At 57.4% G+C, this 12435-nt stretch overlaps 5 protein-coding genes across 5 annotated transcripts; 2 read left to right on the top strand and 3 right to left on the bottom strand.

Moving 5' to 3' along the window:
- Positions 1-1121: 1121 nt before the first annotated feature.
- Positions 1122-1647, bottom strand: PtA15_15A314 (uncharacterized protein; the record flags this gene model as incomplete). The annotated part of the gene is made up of 4 exons (XM_053163508.1): positions 1122-1223; positions 1306-1368; positions 1473-1494; positions 1583-1647. The coding sequence occupies 4 exons, from the start codon at positions 1645-1647 to the stop codon at positions 1122-1124; spliced, it is 252 nt and encodes an 83-aa protein (XP_053027476.1).
- Positions 1648-3893: 2246 nt separating this feature from the next.
- PtA15_15A313 (uncharacterized protein) lies at positions 3894-4380 on the bottom strand (the record flags this gene model as incomplete). The annotated part of the gene is made up of 3 exons (XM_053163507.1): positions 3894-3951; positions 4026-4188; positions 4257-4380. 3 exons carry the CDS (start codon positions 4378-4380, stop codon positions 3894-3896), a joined length of 345 nt encoding a protein of 114 aa, XP_053027475.1.
- A 281-nt stretch (positions 4381-4661) lies between these two features.
- On the top strand, positions 4662-5846 carry PtA15_15A312 (uncharacterized protein; the record flags this gene model as incomplete). Its single annotated transcript, XM_053163506.1, has 3 exons — positions 4662-5026; positions 5087-5300; positions 5619-5846. 3 exons carry the CDS (start codon positions 4662-4664, stop codon positions 5844-5846), a joined length of 807 nt encoding a protein of 268 aa, XP_053027474.1.
- A 144-nt stretch (positions 5847-5990) lies between these two features.
- Positions 5991-7697, bottom strand: PtA15_15A311 (uncharacterized protein; the record flags this gene model as incomplete). Its single annotated transcript, XM_053163505.1, has 3 exons — positions 5991-7016; positions 7097-7614; positions 7679-7697. 3 exons carry the CDS (start codon positions 7695-7697, stop codon positions 5991-5993), a joined length of 1563 nt encoding a protein of 520 aa, XP_053027473.1.
- A 169-nt stretch (positions 7698-7866) lies between these two features.
- Positions 7867-11421, top strand: PtA15_15A310 (uncharacterized protein; the record flags this gene model as incomplete). The annotated part of the gene is made up of 5 exons (XM_053163504.1): positions 7867-8170; positions 8240-9563; positions 9637-11082; positions 11145-11205; positions 11296-11421. The coding sequence occupies 5 exons, from the start codon at positions 7867-7869 to the stop codon at positions 11419-11421; spliced, it is 3261 nt and encodes a 1086-aa protein (XP_053027472.1).
- Positions 11422-12435: the final 1014 nt, after the last annotated feature.

Raw genomic sequence — 12435 nt, 5'->3', positions numbered from 1 at the left:
TCACATACCATGGCACCCCGAACTTAACTAAAGTCCCTCTCTTGCCTGAGGCTTTGCCGGAGGGATTTATGACTTATCAGGAATTCTCGCGTGAGAGAACCAGATATTTCAGCCCTCATTTTGTTACATCCGCCATATCTCATGTAATTCTCAACCATCATTCACAAGACCAACTTTTTATACATTGCATGCTTTTTCTTATATTTTACACATTTTTCAGATGTCTATTTCTTAACTCAAAGTTTTTAAACATTTGATTTATGGTGTTCAAAGTTGGTTTGCATAATTTTATGCATGCATAAATCATAAAATCATAAAAATATTTTGGTGAAGAAATTTTGTATTACATAATCAGACAGTCATATCCCCTGCAAAAAAGATTTTATGATTTTATGATTTATGCATGCATAAAATTATGCAAACCAACTTTGAACACCATAATTGAGAAAAGAATAATTCAATAAAAGTACAGCGCTTTGGCTGAGCGCGCTCGGACCTTTTCTGTGTGATCCGGTCAATTTACTCAAAAATGAGACTTTTCAAAAAATAAAAGAGGGATGAAGATTGAGGCAAGGGAGTCTAAAATTATATGAGAAGGAGGGGCAGATGCAGGTGTACCATCCACCAAAATCTTAGAAGGTTTACAATGGTCAGAAACGAGTTCTGGTGGTTCAAAGGAAATCACCACCAAAACGAAAATATCTCTCATGCAAGAATCCCTGATTAGTCATAAGTCCCTCCGGCAAAGCCTCAGGCAAGAGAGCCCTCCGGCAAAGCCTCAGGCGAGAGAGGGACTTAGTTAAGTTCGATGGCACCCCGTTTCTGGGACCCTCACACAAGCTAATATCGACCCATTAAAAGTCCAGATTTTGGCACGGAAATCTGGGCTTGGGGACTCTTGATCGCGTCGGGGAGGCTCCCTGATCGCCCCTGGAAGTCCGCCAATCCTCCCACCGCCCACCATCCAATACAACTTTGCAGACGGCAGTCCAAGAAGAGATCCTTCATTCATTTTCTTTTGTCGATGCCAGGTATGAAGCAAGTGGGACCAGATTGCTTGAGTAGAGAATAGAGAGACGAAGAGGACATGGCGATAATCCCCGAGCGAGGAGAGGAGGAAGCTACGCCGCGCCGATGAACGTGTACACCAGGAGATAAGCCTCGATTTTGAGCACCTCATCCAGCCTCAGAACGGACACGTTTTCGTCATTGAAGCAGAAGTACTTTCACCCCCGTCCCCACAAGAAAGCGTCAGAGGTTATAAATCATGTGAGAGGGTGGGACGGGGAGAGAGGGGGGACCCACTTGGTCGTCTTGGTACACGATCGCTTGGTAGTGTCCTGAGGACACGTTTCCTTGATGTCGGACCTACACAATACCATTCCACAGACACATAGAGCTTTAGTGTCGTATCTTCTTTCACGCAACATACGCTCAGCAGGATGTGTGGGGAGACAGGGAAGAGCACGGACGATCCCAGTGAGCTGGTAAAAGCTAAGCGCGCCCAGAGGGGGAGGATGGGATCAGCATTCGGCGGGCCGGGCGCGGCTAGGATAAGGGAGCAGGGGGCAGAGGGACGGACTAGGGGTGGTCGGCGGGGTCGGATGCAGGGCTATGGCTCGAGGAGGAGGACGAGAAGGGCTGCATGTCCAGGAGCAGCGGGAACTTGACGAAGCGGTCGATCTTGGATGCAGCCGAGGAGCGCTGATGCTCGAACCTCTACAAACATCTCTCACCATCAACCACCTCCCCCCACTGCTCACCCCCCCAAAAAAAGAGAAAGGGACGGACTTTGAGCTGGATGCACAGGATGTGGGGCAGCCGGGATATCGACAGCGACTTTGTCGTCTCCGGCGACGTTTGGAGACAGTGGTTGCAGGTGTAACAGAGGTCTTTGAGGCGCTCATTTTTGGTGAAGCTGGGGCGGGAGTCCGTCGATCAGTAGCTTTCCAACGCTCGCCTTGGCTCGATAAACAAGAAAGAGAGAGAGAGAGAGAGAGAGACCTATGGAGGCAGTCCTCGAGCCGGAGGGTGTGGGCAAGGTCGAAGTGGCCGATCTCGAGCGACAGGTCGAGGATCGGGTCGACCTTGTGGCTCGTCTGGCCGCAGTTGCCGCACCAGACCAGGCTCGTCAACTCGCACCGGAACAGAAGGTCGATCGGGCATTGACAGCGCACGGACGAAGGATCGCTGGACGTCGGCGTCGTGCTTGCGCCGATCGACGGCACCGGCTGGCTGAGGGGCACCTGGGTGGCCGTGTGCAGCTGGTTCAGACCTACACTCGCCCCCACATTCACAAACAAAAAAACTTCAGCCTCGCTTCTCCTGACCTGGGGGAGAAAAATGGGGCAGGATGTGTACAAGCGAGCAGGCATTCGTGCGCGTCCGACTGCCGATAGCCCGCGAACTGATCGCCGTCCTCGGAGTTCGTCCACAGTGCAAACAAGAAGCCGACGGGACTGACGGTGTTCTCGGAGGGAGCGGCGGAGAGATGGTGGAGCTGCAAGATGTCGATGAGTTCGCAGGCGCAACACCAGACCTCTTCGCCGGTTGTCGTCCGATGCTTGAGCCGGTTGTGGTGGTCGGTTAGGAAGTAGGCTTGGAGCTCGGGGATCCGGAGGAGGATCTGGAGGACGACGTTCATGTAGCAGCTGTTTCCGAGGTTGCGGAACCCTCGCGGACCTGGATCCCCGTGCCCTCCCGCCGCTCAGATCTCGTCCATGCGGCTTCCGAGACGGGTGGGCGACTCACCAAAGATCGCGCTCGTCGTCCGCGCCAAACATCCCGGAGCCTGCGAGCGCTTGACCGCTGGAAACAGTCTTCCTACTCCCACTCAAACAGATACAATCAGGACGTGTGTATGGGCAAGACGATCGAGGAGGAGGAGGAGGAGGACGGACTGGCGAGGATCTTGAGCTCGAGGTCGTCCGGGAAGACGATGGCGCCACAGACCATACAGATAAGCTCTCTGCAGACGAGGTCCAAGCCTGTTGCGGAGAGGACCGGTGAGCGATTCAGGCATGGGGTGTGGGAGGACCGCAGGGAGAGGACGGACCGAGGAGACATTTGGGCGGCTTGGCGGGCTGGTGGGCGCGCTGGAAGCACGGGGCTGAGGCGCCGTTGTGGTCGGGCTCCGGCAGGAGACAGAACACGCCGGCGCACCCCAGACAGGCGACCCGGGGGGCGGTGGCCTGGCGGCAGCGCAGACAGAAGCCGGCCAGGCTCGGGCCCTCCGGGCCGGGCGAGGCGAGCGACTTGAGGAGGATGGCCAGGCTCTTGAAGACCGCCGCGTCGGGCTCGTCGGGCCATAGCCGCGCTGGCTGGTGCGTGCATCCTCGCCGGCCCTTCCCACTCGTCCTCTCTCCCGCCGCCGCCGTCCCCGTCGGCGTGGTCGTGGTCGTGGTCGTGGGTGTGGGCGGCGAGGGCAGGAGCGGCTTGACTGTAAGAGCAGTTCTTCTCTGGTCAGCGTGTCTGTCTTTCGGGGTGGGCATGGGCGTGCGTACCGTCGAGTCGTGGACTGCTCGTCATCTCTCTCTCTCTCTCTCCTCCGACTCTCGGAAACCAGTGGTGGGTCAGGGTGTAGCCGCGGATTGGAGTATAGAGCATCTCCACCCCAACTCCACTCAGGAGACCCCACCCCCACTGGTGCGTCTGTAAACAGCACCCATTTGGGCCATCCATGTCAGTTTGCTGGGCAACCATAAAGCAGTCACTGGAGTGGCCAGGAGGACTAATGGGCGCAAGTTCGAACAAGAGACGCAAGATGGTCTTGAGCGCAAGAGATATCTTGAGGGCCTCAGCAAATGTGCTGGATGGGCCGTTACAGGGGCGGGAGCATTACAACATTTTCTTTCTTTTTCTTTTAGCGAGAGGGCTCAGGAGGAGAACAGGCATCAAGTTTGCATGGGCGCAGGACCGGCGCCATTAGCCTTAGTTTTCTCGAGCTCGGCCCTAGACACATTTCGGAAGCGGGGGGATGATGAGTGTCTCTTATATCTGATCGTCTGAGTGGGAGGGCGGCTCACCTCAGCTGGTGGGCGAAGTCGCTCTCGATCACGTCGTCGTCCCAGTTGTCCTCCCAGAGGTCGTCCATGGTCGCCTTCTTGGGCGCGCCCTCGGCGGTGGCCTGTTTGGCATGGCTGGCCGGGATGGCGAGGGTGGAGATGTCGGATTCGGCGGCCGTCCAGTCTGTGGATAGTGCCAATTCAGCGACAGAGTGGGGGGGGGGGGGGGGATAAATAGGCTGGGCGACTGACTCTCGACTGGGAAGTCTTCGAACTCGTCGTCCTCTCCGAGCGTGTCCTGTTGCTGGGTGTTTGATGGCTTGGTGGGCTCTGTGGAGGGCAGCTTGGGGTTCTTGGCTGGGTTCGTGCTAGCCATTTCGTATTTCGTCTGAGGGGGAGGGGGGTGGGCAGGTGGATGATGGGTTTGGCTTGGGTGGGTGTTGTGTTGGGTGGCGTGTGACAGTCCTGCGACAGTCCTGTGACAGTCCTGTGACAGTATCCTGGGGTTTCTGGGCTGGGGATGTCACTGCCGCCCATCAGCAGCACCACATTCACCACCACCCTCTACTCCCGCACAACGACTACATAATTCCCCCCGATTGCTCGAGCGTAGGGAAGCTGTCTGCTGGAACGGCGGCCGGAAAGCGACAAGCGAAGATGCGAGAAGACATCGAAGCCAGCCAGCCCCCGCCGGAGCGCGGAGTAGGCCCAGTCGAGGTCGACCCCGCAGTCATCGAGGCAGAGCGACTCCTCAAACACACCCCCCTCCTCATCTCAGCCGAAGACCTCCACCAACAGCAACAGCAACAGCAGCAGCACCAACAGACTCACCTCGGGCGGGGGAAGAAGTGGCAGCCCGAGGAGGACGAGCAGCTCTCGCGGGCCTGGCTCAAAGTCTCCCAGGAAAACCCGTCCGCCAACGCCGAGCAGCGCGCCCAGGACACCTTCTGGACCAGGGTCGCCGACGAGTTCCTGCGCGCCTCCCCCGCATCCCGCCGGCCGCCGCGCTCGATCCAGCAGAGGTAGGCCGCCCCCTCATCTCTCCGCCGGGAGGGCGCATCCACTGACCTGTTCGTGGATAGATGGGCCAAGCTGCACCAGAGCATCAGCCAGTTCGGCGAGTCCTACGAGGAGCAGGAGGCCCGCCTCGGCCCCGCCGCCACCGCCGACGAGCTGATGGTCGAGGCCCTCAAGCAGTACAAGCTGCGCACCGACCACAACTTCGCCCATTACTCCTGCTGGGCCATCCTCCGCCACCGCCAGGAATGGTCCGACCATCTCGCGAGACCCCGCATGGTCCCGCTCAAGCGCAAGCTCATCCCCGACGAGCCGCCCGCCCCCGCCAACGACCCCGGCCTGCCGCTCCATCCTCAGCTCCTCTCCGCCATCCCCTCCGCCTCCGCCGACAACCACCGGCTGCCCGAACATCCTTCTACCCCCGACACCAACAACACCAGCACCACCAACAACACACTGCCCTCAGACATCCCCACATCCCTCTCCGCCCCGCCGCCCGCGAAAGCCCCCAAGCTCATCCCGCCCCCCGCCGCCTCGCCTCCCCGCCCCGCCGCCTCGTCTTCCGCCGTCCCCGCCGTCGCCGCCGCCGGTGTACAGGAGAAGGACGGGCTGATGGCGCTGAACGACAAGCGGCTCCGGCTGATCGCCGACCTGCTCCAGGCCATCACCACAAAGAACCAGCTCCTGGCCGAGTTCAACCGGCTCGAAAAGGAGACCAACCAGATCAAGATCATGTCTCAGTTCAACTCCTCCGAGTCCCAGCTCTGGTTCAAGCTCAAACAGCAGGAAATCCTCAACGAATTCAACCTCAATATCCTCTCCTGACCAGCTCCACACCGGCCTCTCTGAGTGCCTGGCTGCTTGTCCCCCGTTCTGTACCCGCCTGTGTACTTGTATTATAAGCTGATATCAATGGCCAAAAGTAGTAAAGACAACAACAGATTGACCGATATAAAAAAGTGAGGGGAGTCATTGGGGAGGGATCAAGGAGCTTGAAGGATTGAAGAGCTGGTAGCGATAGTTGAGTTTAGCAAATACATGGGGCGGGATAGTGGGGTGTTGATGATGAGAGGGGAGAGTCGAAGGAGCTGCAGGAATGGAAGCGGAGGAGGAAGGATGAACTTGGATATCGGAGGTTGCGGCTGTCGAAAGAGGCGGCGGAGGAGGAGGAGAGGGCGGGTCCGGTTGTGGCTGGTCGTCGATGATCATGTTGTGGAGGATGAGGGCGGCCTTGATGAGGACGATCATGGAGTTGGAGGACCAGAGGCGGCAGGGCAGATGGATGATTCTGAAGCGGTTCTCGAGGCTGTCGACGGCGCGATCGAACTCGTCCTGGAGCCGTCTCCGGAGCTCGGCGGGCACCTCCTGGGGAGGAGGAGGAAGCCCCGCGGCAGAAGAGGGGGGCGGACAGAGGGGGGGCCGGGCGGGGTAGATGGGGTGGGCGAGGAAGAAGGCCGGCCGGCCGTTGTCGAGCGTTGGCGGGGCGAAGACGGGGGCATAGATGGGCGGGAGGGGCGCGAAGAGGTCGAGGTCTTTGCAGGCGCCGGGGGTGGCGACGTAGGCGGCCCAGAACCAGCCGCGGAAGTCGACGAGGCCCTCGAGGAGGATCGTCGGGGGCATCTTCTTCCTGCCCGCGGCCATCGCTTCGGTGGTTGGAGACGCGGCCTTGAACCGGCCGCTCCAGCCGGTCGGACAGTGCGTCCATTCCCACGCCCGCCAGCCCAGATACCCCTGCAAGCCCGCCGGGAACCCGCGCCGCTGGTTGTGCACACTCGCCCGCTCCGCCTCGGCCGCCGTCGCCGAACGCAGATATCGCCCGCCATACAGCTCGCCCAGGCTCGTGCAGAACCGCAGCAGACTCTCGAGCGCCGTGCTCTCGGCCATCCGGATGTAGCAGTCCAGGATCGCCTCGGGCTTCCCGATGCCGTGGCTCAGCTGGCGGACGGCCACGAGCACCTTCTGGTAGCTCGAATGGCCCAGATTGCCCAGCGCATCCTGCAGCACACCCCCCGGGGGAAGAATGAGGTCAGCATGTGTAATATTGTGGTCTGAGCTCTGCTGGACGGTGGACTCGCTTTTCGTTGGGTGAAGTGCAGGTCGTGCTTGATGAGGTCGCTGTGGATGCGTCTGAAGAGCCGCTTGGACAGCTTGAACTGTGCGCAAAACCGGGCATCCTCCGCTTGCTCCTCTTCCCGGTCCTGGCGGGATGGGTTGGTGTGATGATGGGTGGGGTCGAATCTGAAGAAGTCGTCGATGAGCTTCTGGTGTGCGCCGAGATGGTCGCGCTTGACGTTTGGCTTCTTGCCCTTGCGTTTGCTGGCGGAGGAGGCGGTGTCGAGGGAGGGGGATGATTGGGATGGCCGCCGTCGCCTGTTGCTGGTCGGCGGTTCTGCTTCTCCGCTCTCGCCGGGCGCTCCTTTCTCTGTGGCTGGGGGTGGGGGCCGTTGGTTGAATGCTTCGAAGCCGGGCATGTTGATGAGTTCGTCGATGAGGGCTTGTTCGTTCAGGTTTTCGTCGAACTCGTCCTTGATCAGCTCGATCCTCCGCTTCTTCCTTCGCTTCTGGTCTTCGAGGATGTCGAGGATGAAGTCGACTGGATAGACAATGCGGATCAGATGTCAGTTTCTGGATGGAATCTGCTGATCGGTTGTTTTTACCTTGGTTGGTGTTGTCCATCGTGTGCTGTCTTGGATGGTGGCTGCGTGGTTTGCTGTGTCCATGTTGAGTACCCGCTGTGATTCCCCCGTGCCCCCCTTCGTCCCCCCGCCTGCTGCTGCTGTACAATGCTTCGTGCTGTGAAAATATTAAAGGGGCAAGACAACTTCGACCCAAACCTGATGCGACGATGGGCCTGATGAGAACACCACCCACGAAAACCAAGTCACCAACACCACCACCACCACCAGAACAAGAACAAGAACTCGACAGCCTACTCAACTCAATCGCACCATCACCACCACCAGAACAGCTCAAGCCACCGCGGTCGATCCCAAAACGAACGAGCCTACAAGAACTAGACCCATTCAAGAAGAAACCAAAACTGGTCAGAAGCCCACAACAACAACCATCATCAATACCCATCCTCACCCGACAACCTAAAACACCCAGGATCATCAAAAACCAACCAGCACCAGCTCAATCAAACCAGCGTCAGTCCATCCCACTCAAAAACACATCGGAATCAACCTATTGACGTGACTGTTTGTATGTTTATGTAGAAGAAGATCAAACAGGAGGAGACGAGCGACAAGAGGAGCCTGAACGAGAAGAAGAGGAGCCTGAACGAGAAGCAGAAGAGGAACCTCAAGAAGAAGAAGAGGAGGAGCGTCAAGAAGAGGGCGAAGGAGATGAAAATCACGCTGATGAAAATGAAGATGGCCAAGAAGAACATCCTGTCGAACCAACCGAAGATCCGCCAACTCATCAAACCAGTAACATCCCAAAATCTACTCCCGCTAAGACCCTTCAAAATCAAGCCATCCCATCCACTCAGACATCAACCCTCACTCAGACTACCCATCCTCCCGCACTCACTCCTCTGCCAATCGAACTCCCGATCTTCAAAAACAAATCATCTCAGCCCCCACCACTACCCCCTCAAGCTGCACCCAAACAGACCTCGCGCAGAAAAAGTCGACACAATGAAGCTGTTAAACTTACCATGCCCATCGAGCAACCCAAGTTCACTGCACCAGTAGTAGTTACGACTCAAGCTGAACTTACAGGGCACAAGACGTTTACATCCCGAAAATCATTTGCGGCCGATTATGATACCAGCCGAGAATCCAACGCGACCAGTCTGACTTCTAACCTCCAGTTCATGGAACACAGAATTGAAGAGTTGGAGGAGCTCGTCAAGATACTAGAGGACGAACGAGATATGTCAGAGTTGGTACGACAAGTCCAAGAGTCGGACAAGGCTTGGAATGACGAATGGGACGGAAGTAGAGAGGAAGAGATCGGGCGACTGAAACTCGAAGAACGGATCAGGTCGATGGAAAGTGCCTCAAAAGCTCACGAATTGGAATTACGGCTGAAAGCATTGGAACTCAAGCAGTTAGAAAACCAGCTTGCAATCAAAGACCAGCAAGCTTGCCAATTAGCAGACATCATCAACGAGCATCAACAGCATGCCGTCTCCCAGTACCAGGCCTTACACGCCGAGCTCCAGCAGCTTCGGATCACCAATACAGAATGGGCGCAGATCGGCCAGAACTTTGAGTCGCTAATCGAGATCGAACGGCGGGAGAAGGAGGAGCTTCAGGGCCGGTACGAGCAGGAGCTTCGCCAGTCACAGCTCGAGCCCAACTTTGAGATCAACACGCTCAAGTATCAGATCGTCAAGGCCGAGAACCGCGCCGAACGTCTCGAGGAACAGCTCCGGGAAATCGCCGATCAGTCTAAAAACTTCCAGGCTCAGCTGATCTCCGAGTCCGCGCTCAAGGATAAACTCACCAGAGAGCTCGAGTTGGCCGAATGTCGCGTGAGGAGCTTGTCGGATCAGACAGCCGACCTCAATAAGACCTTGTCCCAACTCCACAAGTAAGCACTCGTCCTTTTCCCTACCCAGAGGAAGATTAATTCAAGTGTTTGTTGGGTTGGGTGGATGGCGTAGGGGTGAAGAGAGCAACCAGCGAATGCTATTACAAGATCTCCTGGCAGCACGTTCGACGTTGGCCGAGAAAGAGCAGGAAATCATCACCTTGAATGCCCATCTCAGCGCTGTTTCCCAGCCATCGCGGCCCGTGACAAAACGTGGACGGGAGAAAGCGGGTGAGAAGAATCCGCCAGAGGAGCAGGAGGAGGGGGAGGAAGAGCGAGACGGGGATGAGGATGTGGACAATCCGGCCAGGCTGATTACTTCCGATTCCTGGGTCTCCATCGGCGCGGTCGCCAAAAAGCTCAGCCGGAGCCGCCAAGCAAAGGGCGCCAAGACCGCCTCGACTACGCGTGATACTGGGGTTGGACCATCTTCTAAGAGTGCGACCCCAGTCATCCAAGCACCGGAGGAAGAGGTCGTCGGACAGCCAGAAGTAGAAGCTCCCGAACAACCTGCTCACACGTCGCCGAAGAAAAGGGCTGGCAAGGAGAAAGCCAAACAACCCAGTTCAGAGCCCGAGGATGTCGGCTCTCCTGTAGCCACTGATCGTCGGGAGCCGAGTGTGGAGAAGAACGTCGACGAGCAGCCGGCGAAGAAGTCTAGACCGGCGAGAGGCAAGGCCGCCAAAAAGACAGCCAAAGCCGCTGTGCGCAAGAACAATGACGAGGATACCAATGAAGAAGTGGAGGAGGAGGAGAGTAATGAGCACGCGGCTGTGGTGGCCAAACCCCGTGGAGCAAAGAAGCCCGTCGTCGCCGTTCCTCGTGGACGACGGAAACCGACCACAAAGGCCCGGGCGGCGGAACCCCCAGGTGAGAAAGATCCGGCCGACGAGTCGGATCTGATCGTTACTACCAATGAGGAGGAGGAGGATGGGGATCACGGCGACTCTGCGATTCTGGCTATTGCGGACCAGGAGGAGAACGACAATGAGGAGGAGGAGGATGCGTCCCGAGCGGGCGAGGAAGAAGAGGAGGTCGAGTCGGCCGCGCCCGGGCCGAAGAAAGGCAGACGCCCAGCAGTGCCCGCTCCGCCGCCCCGCTCGCCGTCCCCATCCGGCTCCATCCTCACCCCGCCCTCGCCCTCACCCGCGCCCGGCAAAAAGAAGACCGCCAAGACCGCCAAGCCGGCCGCCCCGGACAGCCCTGAGCCGGCCGCCAAGAAGAAGACGAAGGGCGCAGAGAAGAAGAAGACGAAGGCTAAGGCCAAGGGCGCAAAGAGTGCGCCGCCGCCGCATGTCGCCCCCGATCCCGACGCGCGGGAGGGGGAAGATCAGGGCCGCGAGGTCGATGCGGGTCGGGTTGTCGGTGGGAAGGGCACGAAACGCAAGAGCGGCGCCGCTGCCGACGACGACGACGAAGAGGCTGACGAGGGCCCCGGCGCGCGTGTGGCTGACGGTCCTGGGGACGACGATGACGACGACGAGCAGCGCGCGTTGCAAGAAACTCTCAACAAGAAAAAGTAGGTCCCAGCTCGCGTGTTGTGGGGACGGGCGTGGGCTGATCGGCGGGCTTCGATTGCAGGCGCAAGATCTTCCATTCCAAGAAGCCGGCGTTGGCCTGGGCCAGCCATCGGGGCGAAGAGGTGCGTCGTCTTCTGCGGGCCGATCAGAGCCCGATCCACCCACTCACCTCTTTCACTCTGTGCTTTCTCCTTGTGGGCGGTGTTGGACAGAACAACATGCTCGGGCTCCCCCCGGAACTCAGCCCGGTCAAGAAATCTGCGCCTCGCGCCGGCGCGGGCAAGAAACGCGGGCCCGGTAAGGCCGGCAATATCCTCCCGCTCTCGCTCTTGAAATAACCCTCCCCATCCCTTCTTCTCAACTTGTGTTTGTCTATGTGTCGAGGGGTTCTGGGATCATCGTCGTCGTCGCACACTCGATATTTGCGTTTAATGCCGCTTTGTACATGCTATCAAACATACCCGATGATCTTCCTCTTTTATGTTCCTCTGTCCCGCATCTTTCCAATCGATTCAGAGCCCATCCATCTCTCTCTCTCTCTTTCCTGTGTGAGCTCTTCTTCTTTGGGCCGTCTTTGCTGGCCCTGTTTCCGTGCCAAGCAATCGTAGCCTTGGTGAGGGACCCCTCGGTGTATCCCGGATGTGTGCTTTCTTTTGTTGTTTTACACTCTTTTTTTTCCGAGGGCGGTTTGATGCTAGACATACATGCAGTACTATCACTCTTTGTGTAAACCCGATGCCCGACTGAACGGGAGTAGTGCCCCCACTTACTTCTTTGGTCCCTTGGCCATCGAGGTTCATGGTTCTCTCACTATTTAGGGCCACGACTTGCCTGTTTTCAACGGGTTTTTTACTTTACTTTTGTCAAATCGACATTACACATTGCAGTCAAAGGTTTTGTTTGCGGTGAAAAGCTTTAGGTGGTGTTTGGCATCGTCATGGGAGGGTTCACGATTTGAGGCATTTAATCAGAAACAATCACAACAGTCTAGAAAAGAAGCCGATTTTACATGCCCATCATCAACAGAAAAACTAAGTACACAGTGCACGTTCGACTTGAGAGTCTAGACGTTGATGAAAGACCAGAGAAGAAGAGCCCGAAGAAGACGAGCAGATTTTGGTTGGACTGATGGCTCGAATTATTGTCACCCATGCCCGGGTCCTCCAAAAACTATGATGCATGCCTTGCACCGCCCCGACAACCTTGGGAGTTGCAGTCGGGTAAGTTTGGGTATGTAAGGTGATACATATTTATTATGTACCCAGCAATGACGGATGGGCCTATGTACCGCGACGCCCATCTCCTGGATCACGGACGGAGCCATCTCTCCGGCGCCAGGCCATTCCCGCGTT

This window comes from Puccinia triticina, chromosome 15A (assembly GCF_026914185.1).
Source record: "Puccinia triticina chromosome 15A, complete sequence".
Lineage (NCBI taxonomy): Eukaryota > Fungi > Basidiomycota > Pucciniomycetes > Pucciniales > Pucciniaceae > Puccinia > Puccinia triticina.
The sequence above is the reverse complement of the archived record's forward strand: the minus strand, read 5'-3'. Positions and strand labels throughout refer to the sequence as shown.